At 41.3% G+C, this 21,789-nt stretch overlaps 1 protein-coding gene across 2 annotated transcripts in view; it reads right to left on the bottom strand.

The window, feature by feature from the left end:
- Nucleotides 1-21,789, bottom strand: part of Abca1 (ATP-binding cassette, sub-family A (ABC1), member 1) — a 127,764-nt gene that overhangs the window by 93,369 nt on the left and 12,606 nt on the right. For both annotated transcript variants that reach the window (XM_005382783.2, XM_005382782.2), the window contains exons 2-3: nt 11,097-11,259; nt 2,270-2,363 (exon numbers count right to left, since the gene is read on the bottom strand). In XM_005382783.2, the coding sequence (XP_005382840.1) occupies nt 2,270-2,363; nt 11,097-11,162 (160 nt within the window). In that variant the 5' untranslated portion in view covers nt 11,163-11,259. The remainder of the gene's footprint in view (nt 1-2,269; nt 2,364-11,096; nt 11,260-21,789) is intronic.

The raw sequence follows: 21,789 nt of genomic DNA, 5'->3' as shown, positions 1-21,789 counted from the left end.
CGAGGAGATTCTCTTCATTCACCTCCCTGAAATACTGACACCAAAGACAGGGAAGTAAAGGTCAAACCAGCGTAGGGCAGCAATGCTGAAGGTATTTCAGGTTGTCCATTGGTCAGAGAAGCACAGGCCTTTTACATAGGCCTGTACCTTGTATCCCCACCTATTCGCAAGCAGAAGCAGGTTGAAGATTAGGCACTGAGTGTAAGGCATGGCAATCAAATAGCTAAGAGATTCCCAGGGCCCACCCAGGGAGGTCATTTGGACCTTGAGAACTCCAGGTTGAACTGGGAAACATTTATGGAGAAGAATTTTACACTAGTGCTTTGTTCCCAGGAACAAGATACCTCTGCAAATTTCACCTTTGCTTTCAACTCTGCCCTTCCAACTAGGCCCCTAGAAGGAAGCAAGTGTGCAACAAACAGCACAGGCGGATGGGAAAAGTTTTACCTGCTTTCCATAGGTATAAGAATTTCACAACACTTCCGAAAATCTAAGATCAGGCGTCTGAAGGATATGGATATTCAACTACTTGCCCAAGGTCACAACCGCAGTGCATGGCAGAGCCAGCACCCAAACAGCCCAGTATTTGTCTGATGCTAACATCTGTGCTACCTCCATTACACCATCTTGTCCACTTGTGATCATTCCCAAAAAAATAATCATCTGGGGATGGGAAAGCTGAATGTGCTGTAAAACATACACTTCTGTGGGGCTCAGGGTAATGCTTAAGTACAATGGAATGTGCACTTGCTAATCAATCAACAAAATCTCTTTGAGATTCCAAAAGAGAAATCAGAACTAACTCACAGAACCATAAATTGAATATAGATCTAATTATGTGCTCCATCCTGTTTTGATGAAATCAGGAAATCATATCTGGAAGAATGGCCTTGAAGTTTTGTGTATACATTTAACTTGAATATGTATGATATGTATTAGCAAATTAGTATGGAAGTCATGCTGCTATGTGCTGCAAAAGATGGGACCAGCTCAAGATACATGATTAAAAAGTACTTTGGCCCCATGGCTTTCCTAGAATAAAATCCCGTAAGCCTACGGATCTGATGGGGCTACGGGTGGAGCTGACAAGTGGTAAGGAAAGTCCTTGGGACAGTGAAGCGGAGGTCGTATCTAAAACTGTCTCATAAGAGGTAATGCTTTAGATTTGAACATTCTCTATAGGGTCAATCCACCCATCAAGCCCATCCATAAAAGCTTATGATGATAGGGGCTGGGGATTTAGCTCAGCGGCAAAAGCGCCTGCCTGGCAAGCGCAAGGTCGTGAGTTCAGTTGCCGGTACCAGAAAAAAAACAAAAACAAAAAAAAGCTTATGATGATAGGATGATAACACTGGTGACAATAATACAAGGTATTGCCATTCCCTTTTTTAAAAGATGCTGAAGTCACTTGCCCAAGTGCTATGCCCAGTGACTGCTGAAATCCACATTCAAACCCAAATAAGCTTGTGTTCTTAGTCACTACTGTATTTCCCACCATCACTGTAAAAACCATGTTCAAAACACATTAACTGAGAGTCAAATAACCTGAGTTTTTATTCTGTCTTTGTTCCTACAAGATATGGGACCATTGATAAGTCCCTGAACCTACATTAGTTCCAATCTACTTAGCAAAAAATTAATGCAAATGATAATAATAATAGTCTACAAAGTTTTTATGAAAAGCAAATGACACGTTGGTCAAATTGAGATGCTCTATGCAAATGCAGCTTAATGTGTTTTCATGATTTCCTTTTTTTTTTTTTTTTTTTTTGTCTTTTTGAGTCAGGGTCTCACGATGCAGTTCAGGCTGGCCTTGAGCTCACTTTGTAGCCCAGGTTGGTCTTGAACTTGTAATGGTCCTCCTGCCTCAGCCTCCCAAATGCTGGGATTACAGACATGCACCACCATGCCCGGCTCATGATTTTCAACTGTGTGATTAAGACATATGCATATGGAAAAGACCAGCAGGGACCACATGATATTATGCTAAACCACCACTTTAAGAGTGTATCTGAACTCTCAGCAATCTTACTTTTATGATTTAAACTGTGTGAAACTGATATTAACTACTGGTATCATTATTATTATCACCTCTAGGCCTGAATATAGTCTGCTCATCAAAAACTTAGAAGCCTGGATTTTCTGTTCCAAGCCATATGTGGGTGTTCCCTAAAGAAAGCATCTCCAGCAAAGGTAAATGCAGCCCATGTTCACTGCCTGGATTTCATTTGCCAGCAGTGAGTCTCAGACATCGTCCACAGATACTCACATTCATGTTGTTCGTAGGGTGGGTAGCTCAGCCGCACAGAGATCAAGATCAGGAAGATAAACAGAGGCCAGGCCACTTCCAGCAGGAGCTGACACTGAGTAAGAAATAAGACAGAGTAGTGTGAATTTGAAACGTAACATAGTGCCCAATACTACTGGGCTCTGGGAAATGCACAGAAAGTTCACTTAATAATTGGGCAATTTCTCCAGCCTATCACGCCACTCTCTGAGCTTTAGTAACATTGAATTATTTGCAGTCTCACCTTGTAACATACCATTCTGTATCTCTATGCCTTCCTTAAATCAGGGAAGATGCTTCTCTACCTATTTTACCAGGCTCACTTTCTACTCAGCCTTCAGGTACAATGTCCTTTACTAAAATCTTAGTGAGCTAAAAGCCCTGCTCCTGGGCTCCCTCAATACTCTGTGCACCCTTGTCCCACTGCATCTCCCTGAGCCCTCACAGTCACCTGTCCCTATTGTGGTTCATCCCATGGAGCATTTTCCATCACAGAAAACATTCTCTTAAAATATGGCTTTTAATGGCCACTTGATATTCCATTCTATGACAAGCTCATATTAGAACCCTCTGCTACTGCTTGTATTTCCAAGTGTTTGGGGATTTTTGCTTCATTTTGTTTATTATTTATTGTTTGATTTTTGTTATTTTTAATAATTAGCTTTTAATTTCCCAAGACCTTTGGAACAGTTCCACATAAAACTCATTTTGGAATCTTTTATTTTTTTGGAAGGAAGTAAAACAAGAGAATAAGCATGGATGTTCTGGGATCATAAGAACATAGATGGCTTTTTTCAATGCTGTCTTACATTTTCTAAATTCTCCATAACAAATGTGCATTAGTTTTCCAATTAAAAAAAAAACAGTAAACTATAACATATAACTGTAAAACTATAGTTTGTGAAGTCAGCACATCAAGAAAGAAGAAAAGGCAAGAAGACTCTTCTCCAAAAGAAAACATGCTGCTAGCGGGGTCCCCAAGACCAACAGTGGGGCTGGTCTCGCTAAATATTTCTGTAAAGAACTCCAAAGAAGGAGCACACACTGAAATCTCCAAGCTTGCAGATGACATTCAGTCTCTTTTTTAATTCATAGTGAATGTCTTTTTATTTCATGTCCATCTTTTAAGCTGATGTATATCAAAGTATCACATCATACCCCTTAAACATATACAACTTTTAATTGTCAGTTATGCCTTAGTAAAGGTGAGGGGGGAGCCATTTCTTTTCTGCCAAAGAACATAGCAATGACTCCACTATGGAAATGAATTTCTTGCTGGGCGTGGTGACACACACCTGTAATCCCAGCACTCGGGAGGCTGAGGCAGGAGGATCATTGTGAGTTAGAGACCAGCCTGGGCTACAAAGTGAGCTTAAGGCCAGCCTGAACTGCATAGTAAGACCCTGTCTCAAAAAGACAAAAAAAATAAAATAAAATAGAAAATAAAATTCTCTACCAGGTATGTTGGAAGCTGTCTCTCAGTCCCCAGGTTCTCCAGCCCTCTATCAGCACCTGGCACAGCAGGACCCCATTTATATATAAGCGTCTCCCCCAGGGCCACTGTCCTCTCACTAAGCCTGCCACACAGGGCTTAGCAAGTGTTTGTTGGGTAAGAGAAAGAACTAAAGTTTATCAAATAACGAAGATGAAAACAAACTACTTCGGCTTTTGGGGAAGCAGTTTGGCAATGGGTATTCAAGAGTCATGCTTATCACCTCTGACCAAATAATATTCCTGGGAACCTATCCCAAGGAAATTCTAAATTTAAAATATCAAAAAGTTACATACATGAAATTATTCCCTCGTTAAACATTATACTACATATTATTATGAGAATTAAATGTTATCTCATGTAAAAGGCTTAGAATGGAATCTAGCTCATCGTGGCTGCTATCATCATTGTATTATTCAATACGCATCAAACCATTCTTGAGTCACTCTTCAGAGGTGAGTTAAAATCTTACACACCACAGAAGTTCAGTGTCCACCTGAGTGTTCATGCCTAACTTTCACTGCTGGCTGTACAAGCTCATACACCACAGTCTAATCACTATGAACGCATTTAGCTGCCTCGCCTAAGTACATAGTCAAGGTGGACTTAACTTCTCAAGATTTATTCGTATCAGTTCAAGGCTGGGTCAGGGAAAGGGGCATGTTTAAAGATCACAGAAATTCCATGGAATAAAGACCTTGCCCTGTGCAAGGGTCTTCTGACTAACAGTAGCCAAAAAAAGTCAGTTCATGCTGAAAAAAGAAATCATTGTTTTTTAGTACTGAGTTGAAGATGTTTGAAATTTCAATGGGGCACGAAAAAAGAAACAAAAAGAATAAATGTCAAAATGAAAATATCCTTTCAGTTTACAGCATGATCATAAATCTAGCAGAACTAACAAAACTAATGAAAAAGCTGCAAATGAATTTAAAACATGGGTAAGTTCATCAAACCAGGATAAAGTATCCTGGATAAAGCCAGGATAAATTATCCTAAATGATACCACTGCTACTGACCAATGATAACCAGATAAATTAATATGAAGTTGGGGGGGGGAAATACTATTCACAGGAAGAACACAAACAGAAAACTTAGATATTATTAACAGATTGAATATGTGATTCTTTTTACAAAAGAAATTACAGAACTTTAGTAAGATAAACAAAGGGGACAGGAATTAATGAGATCTAAGCCATACTTCTGGATAGGAACATTTAGTGTCCAAATTTCCAAAGCTAATTTATAGATTTAAAGTTTGACTTAAAGTAGTGAAAGACACCTGTAGAGCTTCATAATGTAGTAATATTCACTAAGAAATTAAATGGATGAAAATACCAAAGAATTCTAGGAGACTAAGACAGAAGTATGGGACACAAGCATTCTCAGATAACAGAATATTTAGCAAAGTAAAAGTAGACCCTGAGCAGAATCGACACCAAAGTAATGCACACCCATCAAATAGACAAATGAAAAGGTTCAAAACTGACTCTTGCACAGACCAATGCTATTAATGTTATTAATGCCCCAAAAATAACTGGGTAAGGAATTACTACTGAACAAAAGCTACTGGGATCACATTATATGAATAGAAAAAAATTAATCAGATCCACCCCTAACACCATATATATTTCAAATAGATGTGGAAAAACTAAAGTGAAGTCTTAAAAACCAAATCACACAAATGCTACAGGAGGAAAAAAAAAGAGGTCTGACTTTCTTGAACTGTAGAGCCTGACACACTGATGAATTAGCTCCATCCTTTGGAAGGACATACGGTCATAAACCTCAAGGGTCATTTCTCTTTGGCCTAGTAATTCTACTCATGAGGTTGTGGCCTGAAAAAAGAGTACTAAAGGAAGAAAAGGCTCTGTATATAAAATCTTTAGAGTAATTTATTTGTAACAGAAAACACTGGGAAGAAACTAAATGTTGGCAATAGAGTTTGAATTTAAACAATAAAAAACTTCTTTGATAGTTTACTGTAAAGCTATCCATAATGTCAAGGGCATTATCCCACGATAGATTTAGACCCCAAACTCTAGCCACTCACCTTACTAATTTATTAACTGTACTTTCTTCACTTGTGAAGCAGAAATTGCGATGCATACTCCTCTGAATTACTACGAAATCTGAGATGTAATAGGTATAGGTACTTTCAAGCCAAGCATGGTAGCATGTGCCTGTCATCCCAGCACTCTAGGAGGCTGAGGCAGGAGGATCACAGGATCAAGCCCAGCCAGAGTAATTTAATGACTGTGTGAGACCCTATCTCAAATTAAAAGGAACAGAGGCTGTAGCTCAGTGTGAGGGCCTGGGTTCCACCCCCAGCACCACACACATACACACACACAAGTACTTTCAAAACCACCAACCACAGCCTACACATCAGGAATTAGGACTGTAAATATAAAGGTTATTTGGAAATATGGGGATATATGTACCAAATAATGTTAAATAAAAGAAGAACATAAAATGGTATATAGGTATGCAATGATTATAATTGTTTCCTGGGGTTCTCATCATTCAAGTTCACTAAGTATCAGGTACCACAAGATCCACCCTAGAGCCCCTGGCCCACCCACCTCAGGGACTCCTTTAGCACATGAAATAAAACTGACTACCGGTAGCCTTCTGTTCCCTAGCTAAAAGGCCCTATGCGATCTGGCCCTACCTATACCCAACCCACGCCCCGCTAGCCTTCCTTCACTCCACCAATGAATGCCACTGGATGCTTTGTGTTCCTGGACCCAGGAACAAGCACCGCTGTCTTTCTGTCTGGAACGCAGTGTCTCCATCTTTGAGCCCCTGAGTCTCTGCCTGGCTAACACTGCCGCTCGAATTTCAGGGCTCTGGGCTTAAATGCTATGACCTAATGCAAGGTCTCTGCCCACACCTGTTCATACCATCCTTTGTCTGGCTGTTCCCTTCGTAACTTCACAGCTTCAGTGCTATTCTTGTTTCTGTGCTGCTATGTTCTGGGTCTGCTTCCCTTGCTAACCTGCAAGCTGTGTGGGCAGGGATTGTGTCCACCTGGTTTACTACTGTCTACCTAGCACAACAGCCCACAAGTAACAGACGCCAATAAATGTCTATACAAATGAAGCAAGTGGCTGCTTGTTCTGATTTTCTTCATTCCACATAAGAGAAAACTACAGCTCTGAAGAAATGAGCTTTCCTAGGTCACTGAGGCACATGGTGGCCAAGCTAGGTTTAGAACTGTAACCAATGCTGTTGGGTGAGACCTAAGAGCAGGACAGATTCCATCCACTCTGTAAGATTCTCTACTGATTCAGAAAGGAGATTGGTTGATTTGATAGCCTATTCCTCGTCATTAAAGAGTTTCCAGGTAGTAGTACTCTTAGTTATGCAAAAGTTAGAATTACCTATTTTCCGAGCTAAACGGCTGGTCAGATCTAATTGAAAAATTACAGGTAAAAGCTAAAGAAAAGATACTATTGGGCCACCATCATTTTGTTCCATATGCTCCATGGAGACCTTGGCCTCTGGCTAACCTAAAACCAGATGAGGATCCTGAGAGCTCCGGAGTCCCTCCCACTTCCTGTCCCCAACCCTGTTTGTGCTGAATGACGGCCACCCACACAAGTTAACTGTTACTTTGGACCCAAACTGAGCTTTGCACCCAACTTGCGCAACTCACTTCATTGTACTCTTTGCTTGAGAGAAAACTAACCCTGGTGGATGGTCCCATGGTCTGCAGAATAGAGGCCCAGGAGCGGGGTCTCCAGGACTCGTGAGCAAATAAGGGCACTGAGAAGGGCAAAGCTGCCTAGCAACAGGGCCACTCTGGAATAGGTCTCTCAGCTTCAGGTTTTCATATATGCATTCTATTCCTCCTGGCAGCAGCACAAAAGCACCTTCTCAAGACATCAAAGGTAATGGACCAGCAACACATTTAACACTCAGTCCGCAAATTCCTGCCAAGCGTGTCCCCAAGTGCAAGGTTCTGTGTTGGGCTCTGGGACTAAGTGTATACCTGCCAGGATCTCAGAAGCAGTGAAATACACAATGAATTTCCATGCATTGTGGGCATGAGCCATCAAGGGGCTGCTGACTTCCTCTGCCTAATGGGCAGGACTGGTTCTGACTATGTGAAGTAACAAAGCGGCACCAAAAACCTTAACAGTTTCAGATGTCTAAACAACTTGATCTAGACAACCAAGCCAATGCAGAATAGGAAGTATCCTAGTACAACAGGAAGTAGCTATCAGTCCATATCTCAGGCTGGGGATTATAAAATCTTCAGCAGAGATAAAGCAAAGTCTGCCAAGAAGGGCCTGGTCTGCAGATCAAAAAGAAATTTGTTCTGGTGCTGCTGTTAGGACTGACCCTTTCTGGACCCCAGCATCCCGCTGAGCCTCAGTCCCATCAACTAACTATACAAGGAATAGGACAGATCTTTCCAGCTTTAGCTCTGACTATCTAAGCATCTGTGGCTTGAAATAAACCTCCGGTTTTTGTTTTTTAATTCAGCAAAATGCATTGCCTTTAGAAATCAGGAAGGGAGGTAATTCAAATGGGCTAGCAGGTAGCCCTGTAGCATCTTAAAAAGATCATTTGTGTCACAGGTTCGACCCATACTTCCTTCTTCCACAAAATCTCTGCCACAAATTGCCTCTAATTAGGCCTGCCTATCTTTCTAGCCTATCCCTTTTAAAGGGATAAACAATATTGAGCAAGAAGCAACAAGCTTAAAGCCAGTAGAGACTGGCCCAGGCTGGATGACCCAACCCCACATCCTGTTCCAGGACAGTGTGTTTCCAGCTCTTTTCCTGTCTGAGCACAGAAAATCTCTTCCCTGATATTTCCTCCACCCGCAAGCTGGGCACTGTCATGCAGCTGCAAAGGAGTCAGAAGAAGGAAGAAAAGTCCACTGTGATGGAATGGGATGAGATCTCAGCCTCTAGTCCGAGCTTGGTTGTTGCTTGGCTGACCTTGGGGAAAATCTCTTCCACGCTTTGTGCACCAGGTTCCTCATCTGTGAAATCAGAAGTTTGAGCCCCTTTTTTGCTTGTTAAAATGATACGGTTCTGGGGTCTGGGGCTTTAGCTCAGCAGCACAGTGCCTGCCTGGTAAGCACAAGGTCGTGAGTTCAACTCCCGGTACAGGGAAAAAAAAAAAAAATGATATGGTTCTTACATTTTACTAATGGACACACTATGGCAGAGACGATTTTCCACCAAATGGGCTGCTGCCACCAGGTTGAGAAAAGGCACAGAATGTGGATCACATTGCTAAGCATAAGGATATCTACAAACATACTAGACATGGGAACACAGGGTCTCAGACCAACTGCAAGACGCAGGAGCTAAGGCAAAAAAAAAGTCAAAAACTTCAAGATTGTAGATGGAAGAGAGAAAAAATAAGACTGCTACTAAAAGGCGACCTGACACAGCAATGTACACTACCAACTTTGGAGTCAGATTATTTGGATTTAAATTCTACCTATGCTCCTCATTAGTGAGGTGGACCTCTGGTAACCTAACCTCTCTTAACCTCTCTGCACGTCATATTCCTCAGCTATGACATGAGGAGAAACAGCACTTTATGGGGTCTTAAAAGGAATAATCCACTTAATAACCCTCTTGTATATGGTACACAGAAATTTATTCTAAAGGTTTTTATTTTATTAATATAATATTAGGCATTATATTCTACTATAATTATTACCTAAACATACCAGATGTATCGATTCTATTCTCAATGATTTTGTGATTCAGAATCCCCATCTGTAAAATGATGAGCTGGACAAAACTGGCATTTCTCAAACTAGAAGTGGCAATCTTTTGATGAGTTATACCTGAGTTCTCTATGAGGATGTTAAACATTTTGGGTTTTCATTTCAGTGGTCATCTAAACAAAGTCTGATGAATGTATCTGTTTTTTTGTGAATATTTATTTTAGAATCAAGTTCTGGCACAAGTCTTCAAAGCCTAAGTTTGTATTTTTGTGGGTGATTATGCTGGCACCAGTTTAATTCCAGCAGGCAAATGAGAAAGGAGCCAATTCAGACTCAATTTATCAGTGATGGAATTGGACGAAGTGAAAGCCGAATGACATCAAATGAAAGTTGTTCCAGTAGAAAACTGGATGGAGAATTCAATCATTAGCACAAAGTAGTACAGACTGGCCAAACCCAAGAAGATCAGCAATACACATCTACTACCATATTCACCTTGCAATTTATAACTTGGGTTTCAGCTAAACAACATCAGTAGTCTCACTACACTTATGGTTGTCCTTTTGAATTCTACTGTTTTTGAAATTTTGTTTATATTTAATTTACAAATATGTATCTAGTTTTCATACATAGGAACATACTTAAGGAACAGTATAATAAAGAGAAATTCAGTGAACTCAAGAGTACCTTGACATTTGTGTCCTTTTAAAGAACGTCCAAACATTATTCTACTTTGAAAAACACTGAATTAAATTCTCTTTAAGGTTCTTCACAGCTCTTCTGAGTTCCAGAAAGATGATCATTTTGGTTACAAACAGGTTAAGACAGCCAAGAGGGGTAGGGATGGAGGCTTAGAATTCCGGAGGCAGGACAAGAACCAAATTTAGAGAACTACAGAGAAGTGTGTAGCTAAGCCCAGAAGATTAAGCAGGATCACTAAGAAAAAGTGATCAGAGATCAAGAAGCCAAGAGCTGATGCTTGATCTTCAGGGAGCTTACCCTGTCTATAGCTCTCACATTCATCTGTGGAAAAATATCATTCACCTGTGCATTAAGCATGATCTTCTTAGGATTACCCAAGTCGCTATTGGCCTTCTAGGCAGTGAATGACTTAGAACTCTCCACAGAACTAAGACTAGCCTCCTTTGTGATATTCTTCCAGGCCCGCAGTCAGTGCTGTAAGGAAGGAATCCAGACTGACAGTGAGAGACCGAGGCACTGATCTTGAAGAGATCTTACTCTTTCTTGCATAGTAACTTCCTTTATGAACTCCTAGAAATACAGGGGCCCATGAGGTGCTCTTAGAGAACTAGGGGGCTCCTGGGCTGCAGCCCAAAGAAACAGTGCAGTGACCGGGACAATTCTACGCCCAGGAGCCAGAGATCGGAACTCAGGCCTGGGGCCTAGCACAAACCAAACCCAACATTTCTGCCTGGCTGTAAATCCCTTCTATGTGACACAGTAGGCCACACCAGGACTGTGCAGTCCTGGATCCACAGCGCCAGATTTGCTTACTATATGAAAACCAAGAGCACTCCCTTCCTCCCTCCCTCCTCTACCCTCAACCCAACACTGTGGAGAAAAGCCTGAGAGAAGCCCCCCAAGAAACCCACACTTACTGTTTGTCTTCTTCTAAAAGTCAGGTTCTTCCACAGCAGCAGCCTCAGCTGAGGCCAACACGCCATGTTACCACCCCCAACACCGCAGAAGCTTGTGTGTGGCTTGGGAGCCCTGGAGGCGGCGGCCAGAGCTCACGGCAGGGACACCGTGGCTGGTCATTAACTGAAAGATAAAGGAGAGAAAACCATCAGTCAGTTACTACTGCAAAGCCATAAGCCAATGAGGGCAGTCACTGCAACCCTCTCACCAAAGACCTCGAGCACCCAAGTCCTCATCAGGACTGCTCCTCCACAGATCAGGGGTCTGGACTCCCAGCCTGAGGGTTCTCTAGCAAACTTGGCTTTAGGAGGTTACCTGGCAACAGCCTGAGAGCTAGTCCTATGGTCCTAATCACTTTAGCTCTATTTGTGTGATCATTTGTGAATGAAGACAGAGTGAGTGATCTCAGGTGGCCAAAACACTTCAGACGGAAATGGCATGATGGAATCCCAGAGACAGGCCCCACTTCGCTAAGTAAGAACCTCCCCTCTTATATAAAATGTTGGCAGCATTTATAAATTTGCCTCAACTCTGTAGTGACTCATGCTACTCCCTAAAACTCACTGCAACACAAAATTTTATCAGGCCACAAAGTTGGGTCCTTTCAGTGATAAATGGCACCATTCAATAAAGCTATTTCCTAGTCTGGAAAGTCTCAGTACATCTTAGATGACTGGGTGTAAACACCAAAAGAATGTCACCAACACCTGGCTCCCAGGTGAGAAAGACAACCCTAGTGCTGAGTCTGTCTGGGAAGAAACATTATTCCATAGAGAAACAAGCCTACCGAGGCAGGTGCAAAATGGTGTCTGCGAAACTGACAAGCTCCCATGGTCAGGGACATACGCACACTTCTGGCCTTGCTCCACCTGTATCTCAATATGTGACCTGGCTACTGCTTGTCTGGTATCACAGGTGCCTCTTTCGGAATATTTCACCATGCAAGAGCAAGAAGGGGTTCTCATGAACAAGAGATACAGCATTCTGTGTATTCCAGTTGCCCACCCAGTAACTATATTTATTTAATGCTGGAATAATCCCAAATAATCATTCTAAAGTTAAAGCTGGAGAAGAGGAAGAAAATGTAAAGCAGAAGAAGGGAGAGATATACAAGATGTTATGCATCTAGATGCCTCCCAAAGCCTCATACAAGCATAGGTGGGGCTTTTCAGAGGTGGCTGGATCTAGAATGTGTGATTCTGGGATTAAGTATGTGATGCTGGGATCAGGGTGTGTGATTACTAAATTAGTCCACTGATCGGCTTGGTATAGTTCTGGGAGTGGATAATAGGAAGGCCCTTCCTGGGTGTGAGTGAGCCTGGATAAAATATAAGGGAAAATATAAATATAGAATATAAGGGCTTATATATAAGCTTATAAATATAATATATTTTATTATATTAAAATATAATATAAAATATAAGGGCTTCACTACTTCACTGGTTGCTGCTTTGCTGCCTTCTGCCTGCCATGAACAGTTTCTCCCCTGTGATGCTCCTCTGCCACGCCTCTTTGCCTTGGAGCCCGCCAACTATGAACTGAAACTTCTACAAACTGAGCTACAATAAACCTTTCCTCCTCTAATTTTGGGTATCAGTTATTCTGTCTCAGCAGCAAGACAAGTAACTAAGAGATATGGTAAAGCTAGTCCAGTTAGCAATTGGTAGTCATGAACCCTTGAGAGATACCACTTTTATTTATGAAATGAATGAGTTAATTTTTGTGACTTGTAGTGGCATGGGTGTAAGGTGGGACACTGGGCTTAAGAAACCAATAGCAAAAGGAGCTAAGACTCTAGTAACTGCTACGAATACAAAACCAAAAATGAGGCAGACCATTCACAAATCCAAAGGAGATCTCAATGCAAACATGAACCTCTAATAGAATCTTACCCTTTTGTTTCCTACCAAACAAGGTCTTAGATTAAAAACTTCTAGAAAAGAAATTGGTAGCAATTTGTCATGTCTGAGAAGAGATGACCTGCAGCTTTGTAATTCATTCATTAGATATCAAATAAACCAGGAATTCTTCTTTAAAAATCTATCTTTTCTTTACCATTTGCTCAGCAAACTTCTAAGGAACACAGATCCCTCCCCACACACAAAGTTGCTTATTTTAAAAACAGGAAATTTTAAACCAGCACCACCACATCAGTTGGCAGTAAATTGTTTAAAAATGTCAACTGGCCTCACAACACCAAGAACCAGCATTGCTCTGTGGGAAGCATGCTTAAAATCTTCTCCCCTTTTTTTGTAAATGGCTTAGGCTAGGGTTTGCATTCCAGAAACAGATAAATAATTAGCTAGATTTTCCTCCTACGAAAGCTGCTCTCCAGGAATCACTTAGTTGGTTTATAAGCTACATGAATCTTTTCAGATCCCCAGGTAACAATGAGGAGACTAGAATACAAGTCTGCTATTAAAAAAGTAAAACTAACCTAGCAGAAGAAGCCCAGACATGAATTAGCCCCGGCTTCCCAACCATGGGTTGCTGGCAAGGCTGTTACGCTCTCGGAGCATCAATTTCCTCACTATATAATTCGGAGATGACAATACCTGCTTTGTATGGTGTTTTAAGGATTAAATAATATAATATAAGTAAGTTCTCAACACAGTACATGGCATGATGTAAGTGCCGAAGAAATATAAGTTCCTTTCCTCCCAAAGGAGTTTCTCCATTCTATCAAAATCCTTTAGCAGAAAAATAGTCATATCCTGTCCAAATGAGGCATTCCATTATTTCTAGCAAAATCCATTGTGAATTCTTGTAAAGGTAGGAGAATTAAAGTAGGAAATCAAAATCTGAGTAGGCTGGTGTTGAGGTCCCCAGGGCCAAACCTCAGCACAGAAAAGCCTCCCTACACCCTGAGCGGGGAAGCTCAGAGGAAGAGGAGATACCTACACAGGATGTTCATTTAAAAAGGAGAAAAGAAGAGCCAGGAGGAGTTTTCTTGGAAACCATTTTCCCAAACGTTGCAGCTTCCAGGTCTGTAAATTAGGTCCTGACTCCAACAATCCCTCCCCCACTCCCAGGAAACACACTGAAGAGATTAGTAAGGAGTATCCCAGAACAGCAGTAGGAAGTATTCCTCTAGCTTTGCTGTGTGCAAACAGGTAAACTTCCTGCCCTAATTCCTCCTCGCTTAGCAATTCCCAGCCTGCAGCATGATTTCTACCTCTGCTACATCTCGGAGCACAATAATCAGTGCTGGGAGCAGCTCCATAAAAGAAATCTGGCAATGCCTGAACTCTTCCGTCCAGGTAACCACAGCCAAAAGGACATTTCCACATCAGTTTTTCAAGGAAGTGAACAAACAAAGCACAACCAGAAACGAAAGTAGTACCATGTACTGGATTTCTCAATGCTTCAAAGCGCAGCACGCTCACTCCTGCCCTTGTGCACATTTCCAGTTACCGGCTGGCAAGGATCCCACTTCACAAGCATCATGAATCAATAGGCCACTCTCATCTTTCTCCTGAACAACAGCCACTCCTCTGGCCTGCCCACCTCCAGGTTGCCACACCCCTACCCCTTTGACACAGAGCACCCAAAGTTGTTCAACTAACCCAAATATCTGAACACGCCATTCCCCACTCCTTTGTCAACCAGCCACCACTCTGCAGATGGAACCCAGTCCTCCCCCAGGGTTGACTGGGCTTCCCTACCGGGTCTCCAGCCCGTTCTCTGACCATCACCTCACTTTCCTTGCACAGCAGTGCCTTAGAGTTCTGAATGACAGGCTCAATATGTGCTGCACACTGTTGACTTCTACTGCTGGGACTTCAGTGGTGCAGGCTTGAACATCCTATCTAGCACCATCAGCCTGGCTAACTCTTTCCCAACCTTGGGCTTCCACTTAGCTGTCACTGCCCCAGCCACTCTTTTCTGATCACCTCCCTTGCAAGGTCATTGAGTTAGGAGCTCTTTCCGGGTGCTCTGGGACCAACCTCAATTTTCCCTTCCCTCCTAAGTCAGCAAAAGGACCATCCCTGCTTCTTTCAGCACTGCTTTCCTGGTATGCAAACATAGTACCAGTCTGCAGTAAGCACTCTGAGAATGTGTGCTTAATTAATTAACACGAAGATGGACACATGAAATAGGATTTCAAAATTCTAGGGTGATGGCATTCCTGGGCATGTGATAACTGATTTCTCAAGCTTGATTAACTGATTCAGGCAAACCGTCCCTAGAGAGGGAGCTCTGTGTTTAGCATACACGCACTACAGACTCCAGAGGGTCATAAAGGACTACTGAGCTTCTAAGGTGACCCCTGGGGCATCCTGGAAAATGTAATTGAATCTATGCTTGCTCCCCATAGACATCAGGTTTAGCTGAGGGCTGACCTGCCCTCCCAAGGCCATCAGGGTCATGAATTCGGTTTTCCGCACATCCTCACGCTCAAGCTCTAAAGGCCAGTCCCTCTAGGTCTCTCACCAGTCACCTAGGTAGATTACTTCTTGCCAAAATTTGGTAATTTCCACATCCCAATCTTGTTTTACATAGTGTGGACCAGAAGAAAATAGCCTTTGACCAATTTTTTTAAAAGTTTACTTCAACTGCCATTGATAGTTTGAAATTATTCATATCTATAGAACACAAAAGACTGCTATAATATAAACTTCTCAAATAAACAAAAGCTACTTGATTAACATCATTTGTTACACAGAAATGCAACTAAAACTATAATGAGGTATCACTACACCCCTACTAAATTAAAAGGTTAAAAAGTGCCAGGGAGCTTGTGGAGCAACTAGAATGCAACATACTGATTGTGGGAATGGAAAAGCCACTTTGAAAAAGTTTGGATGTTGCTTGTAAATAAGTACATACACTTGTGATAAGGCCCAGCCATCCCATCCTAGGTATTCACCCCCCAAAATAACAGCATATGTCCACACAAAGACCTACATGTTAATGTTTATTGAAGGCTTCCACAGAATAGCCCCAAACTGCAAACAACCCAAATGTCCATCAGCAGGCACATAAATAAAAGTGGAATACTGCTTAGCAACAAAAGGAACAAACTACTGATACATGCACCAATGTGTTATCTTGATAACCTTTTGCTAAGAGAAACAAGCTGGATGCAAAAGAACTACACACTGTATGATTTTATTTATGACATTCTGAAGAAGGTGAACAGAGACAGAAATCAGGTCAGTGGTGGCCAAGGGTTATAAGCGGGAGAGAGGACAGATTGTAAAAGAGCATGTTGAGATAGGGTTGGTAGTTACACAACTGTATACATCTGTGGAAAATGCATACTTTTTTGTTGTTGTTGTTTTTTGTTTTGGTTTTTTTTTTTTGTCTTTTTGAGACAGAGTCTCGCTAGGCAGTTCAGGCTGGCCTTGAGCTCACTTTGTAGCCCAGGCTGGTCTCGAACCCTGCAACAATCCTCCTGCCTCAGCCTCCCGAGTGCTGGGATTACAGACCCGCACCACCAGGCCGGGCAGAAAATGCATACTTTAAAGGGTAAGTTTTAGTGTATGTAAATTATATATCCATAAACTTGACATTAAAAAATATGAGTTCTACTATAATAAGCATACCTCAAGTTATGCCATGGAAGATCTAAGAACTACATAGTGTAAAGCCTAATTATTGTGTGATTCCCATCAGAAGGAAAACGGTATATAAATATTCATCACTATTTATTTATTCCACAAACAACTGCAGCCTTAACTCTCCAAGGGTTCTATTAGCCACAGCAAATATTTACTGAGCACCTATCAATGTGCCAGAATCTGTTCCAGATCCCAGAAACTCAGCAGAAAACACAAGAGGCAGAGTTTCTGCTTTTATGGGGCCTCTATTCTAACAGATGGGGTGGAAAATAGGTAAGTAACAGTGTCGTTAAAGTGACAGTTGACAGTAGTAGTAGTGAGGAAGAACAGAGTAAGGGAAGCAGGAAGGGAAGCACCTCTAGAACAATGAAGTGAGAAAGCAGACCGACGATATGCCACCCATAAAGGGGTCACTTAAGTTACAGCAAACACTATAAACTCTTCTTACTTTTCTCTAAAGCAAAACCTGGAATGCCAGACTCAGGGATGTTGAGAAAAGGGAAAACTAAAGGTCCCCAGGAAGCTTGGAGGAAAGGGGAAAGGGATGTCTGTGGTCACTAGCTTGCCACTCTTTCCCTGGACAAAACAATTTACCTTTTTTAACTTGATATGTGCACTCCAAAGAAATGCACAGAAGAAGATCATTATAAATAAGAAGAGAGAAGATAATTATAAATAAGAAGAAAGGAAAAGACATGAAGACATGCAAAAAAAGAGAAGGCAGGAGGATTTTTTTTTTCCAATTGCATAAATGTTTCCCCAAAGCCTCATACAGCCAAAAGAAAGATGGGAACTTTTTCTCATGACTGCCCTCTGACAGCATCCAAAATGTCCAGGGAAAGGCAGGGAGGGGAAAAGTGCACAGGTTTCTGCTGGGGCTAGAAAGCTGAGGACATTCGGAAGGAAATGACCTTCCTAGACTTAGAGCTAGCCTGCAGGTTGCTCAAGGGATCACTTTTTGGATGACCATTAGATGTTCTTTCCGTTACACTATCTCTCCGTAAATTCCTCACAACTTCTATCCAAATAGTTCACATATCTAGGATGTGCGGCCAACAACTTATTGTCCTTCTTCAAAAACAGTGGTTATGTGACAGCTATTTCTTTAAACTTAAATAAATGAACACACATGGGCTGGGGATTTAGCTCAGCGGCAAAGCGCCTGCCTGGCAAGCGCAAGGTCGTGAGTTCGGTTCCCGGTACCGGAGAAAAACCAAAAAAAAACCAAAACAAAACAAAAATAAATAAATAAATAAATAAATGAACACAAGTGTGTATTGTTTTGTGTTTCCTGCATGTATGCATTCTGTTTCAAAACAAATTTTCACACAGTTACGAGAAGAGAGACGGAAGTCGACATTTCTGCCAACAGTTCTCAGTATCTCTCCGGATGAAGTTGTTCATAAACGTCCTTTTCTTACTTGAGGTGTAAAGGACGAAATACGTATTTGTAGAGTTTTGGATGTTTTATATAAACAAGCAGCTAATCAGTAAACTACAAAGCAGGAGAGAGACTTAAACAATATTAGATATGAAGAAATTAGGTACTGATGCTACAGCTCAACCCATTGCCGATTCATGAGCTGTTGTTACAAAAGCAAAAATCATAGATGTGACTCATATCTCATGTATAGAAGGATGTGGAGGGTCTTGTAATATTAGAATACAAAACTCGTAAGCCCAACAAAGCATGCTTGGTCTCTGATTGCCTATCTGGGTGTAGGTCCCTGGAACAGTAGCTATCTTCAAGGAAAAGCCTAAAAAAGGTTACTGAAGGCCAGAAAACTAGGCTGGAACAGGTTCACAGCACCTATAACTGAAGACAAAATGTGGCTGCCATTGACAGTGAAGGATTTTGAGTTATCCTATGATTTCCCCTAGGCTGACTCATTAGCTCTAATAAACCTGAAGCTAATTTGATGGCCTTGGTTTAACTTTTCTGGCCACCAGATGCTCATGGGTCTTCTATACATAAGGCCATCTTCACCAGTGGCCATTATATTGCACCCCTTGAACTCACCAAGTGTTCCATGGACCCACAATTCCAATGAAACTGCCCTGAGTGCTACAAGGACCATGGGGCCACTACTCCATCACCCCTGAAATTGTTTCCCTACTTAAACTGTTATATTTTAATACTCAAATTTGAAAAGACAAAAAGGGCAAGAAGTTCTCCACAGTAAAACTCAAGGATAAAATGATGGTAGTGTATCATTTCAGAAAAATTCCATCATTCTACAAGGGGCTCTGCTAGCATATTACCCATTTTTAAAAAAAATACAGAACCAATGAATTTTATCAACTCCAATAATCTATAACTGGAGGTAGCAGTTAGAAATATTTCATGCATCTTACATACTTGATTAGTACTGTTATCATTTGTGTCTAAATGTTTCCCCAAAGCCTCATGCAGTCATAGGGCTTTATCAGAGGTGACTGAATCTAGAATGTGTAACACTGGGATTAAGGGTATGTGATTAGTAAATCAGGCCCATGATTGGTTTGGCATAACTGTGACTAGGATTAAGGGTGTGAGTGCTACACCTGCCCTAGGGCGGGTACCCTGCATACAATATAAGCCGAGAAAGAGGTCTGTCTCCCCCTTCTCTTGTTGCTTTTGCTGTCTTCCACTGCTATAAACTATTGCCTCCCTGCCGCATGTCACCATCTTGGAGCTAGCAGATTAAGGACTGAAACTGCTACAAAGTGTGAGCTAAATAAACCTTTCTTCCCTTAACTTCAGGTGTTGGGTATTTTGTCTCAGTGACGAGAGAAAAGTAACTAAGACAGATAGCAATGAGTTTGTAGATAATAGCATACCATTCTCTCACCCTAGAATACATATCTAATTTCCAAGACAAAAGTATTTGTGAATTTTCAAAGTAAAGGCTATGAAACAAATATATACATAAAAACTAAAAAAAGAAATCCATGAATACTGTACAAATTTATACCTAGCCTTTGAAAAGTGAAATTCTTCATGTTATCAACAATTCTACTTTAAAGGAAGCCCTAAAAGTTTAATGCTATTTCTGTCATTCCATTGATACTTAGACCTCACTATTTATCCCCCACCACATTTTAGTTGCTAGCAGCTAAATGGTCTCAAGACTTTTCAAAGTCTTAAGAGCTAGGCTTTCTGGAAGATCTGCTCTAGACCCAGGTCCTTGCTTCAGAGTGGCATAACTACAGAGAAATTCTAACAAAACGTTAGTGATAGTCCCTGTCCCCCGAATGATTTCCACTAAACAAATACAGAGCACTCTTCAAAGAAGACTTCTACAAACAATACGACTATTTGACTTTTCCCTGGTGGGTGTACGTAACACACAGGAAAATGAATCTTTCCCTTAGAAAAAAAATGAGCCTGTGAACATTACATATCATAAGAAAAAAAATCAAATTTTTTCAACCACAATAATAATGCCAGAATAAGAGGGAAGGAACTGTTGCATTTGTAAACTTCCTGAACTACAGAAATATAAGCAAGCAAGCCTTCATTAGCAAGCCTTGACTTGCAGAAAAACTTGACTAGATAATGTTCTCTTTTAAGATTTTCTAAAAGAATTTTAGAAGTCATGTTTAGTGACTGTCTCAATAAAAATTATTTTACTTGGCTTACATGTCTGAAGGATTTTCAGATATTGAATTTTCTCACAGTCTAAACAGTATATATTCATAAAAATGCTCCAAGTATTCAAGAGAAGACAAACTCAAATCCTTTATTGTCTTTCCTTTCTGTTGGCCCTATTCTGCTATGCAATTAATTCCCCAAATCCTTAACTCCACTGTTTGTTTGTTTGTTTGTTTGTTTTCCTTAAATTAATTGGTTCAGTAGGAAGAAGAAAAGTTTGGGAGTCAGGGAAAGCTGCCTTTGAATTTTGATACTGCTACTCACTTGCTCTGGGACCCATAACATAAAACTAATAATGTTTATAAAACATTTATCCAGCTCCTGGAACAAAGCATACAGCCATGGTAGCCATTATAATGATGAGTGCTTCCACTTCAGAGTGAAACTTCCATCTCGGGTGGGGCATAGACTGGGCCAGCCATTAAAGGAAACTCTTCTCTCTTCTTTGCCCACAGAGAATAATATTTCCTTCAAAGCCCTTTCCGGAGCAAACTGGAGGTCCTTCCAATGCCCATCTCAGGAGGTACGAGTGTTAGCTTGTATTCTGGTGCAACTTCTGGCCACTGTCTTCCCATATAACCCACCGTCTATTCTCTCCACACTCTCTTGGCATTTGGTGCCTTTTTCTCATAGCCCACTGTTGCCTTCTGGCAAGTCCTCAACACCTGCCTCAAGTTTCCTCTCCATCCCCCTTCCTCCAGAAACTGTCATTTCTATTAGAAATGTGGTCTTCTCCATCTATTTATAGCTCTACCCACAATCTTCCTCAGTAGAATAATTTATGGGGTTGTCCCTGCTAAATGATTAAGCTATATACAGCCAACTACTGTGTCTCCATACATCATTCTCTACTACACTGAGCCCAGGATGATCTAGCACCATGCAGACATTTATAGAATGAGGGTCCTTGCAATAAAACCCTCAAAGATAAGTAAAGCAGCTTTGCTACAGCAACAAAAAGATTTCACTGAAAGAAAAGGTTCTAGTAGCTCAAAACCAGGATGAAATTTCCAGCTTGTGTTCAAAGAAACACAAGTTTGAGTGGGAGAACATTTAATTTGATTTTCCTTGATGCCTTTCTAGTTTGTTGGGAAGGACATTTATTTTCATTAACTTTGTACAAGCAAGTCAGAATCTGAAACTGGTCAGGCTGAGGCTCTAGAATCCCTGTGAACATCCCAGCTTATAAGAACACCTTCCTTACTGGTTCAACTCAGAATATAAGACCTCCTGCACTGCTCAGGAGCTCTGAACACTGTCATAGACTAAGACAAGAGCTCACTCAAGGAAGCCTGCCAACTCTGAATATAATTTTTCCATTTTAACTCTTTATTCCCTTGACTTTTGCCTGAGTCATCCAATCCCCAGGACTTCCCTCCAAAACCTCTTCTACCACCCAACTCTGCAGGCAGTGTAAGCAGATGTCATATATCTGAGACACCTCTTGTTTCCGCT

Source organism: Chinchilla lanigera, unplaced genomic scaffold (assembly GCF_000276665.1).
Source record: "Chinchilla lanigera isolate Chin_1 unplaced genomic scaffold, ChiLan1.0 scaffold00018, whole genome shotgun sequence".
NCBI lineage: Eukaryota > Metazoa > Chordata > Mammalia > Rodentia > Chinchillidae > Chinchilla > Chinchilla lanigera.
This window is presented reverse-complemented; position numbering and strand designations above follow the sequence as displayed.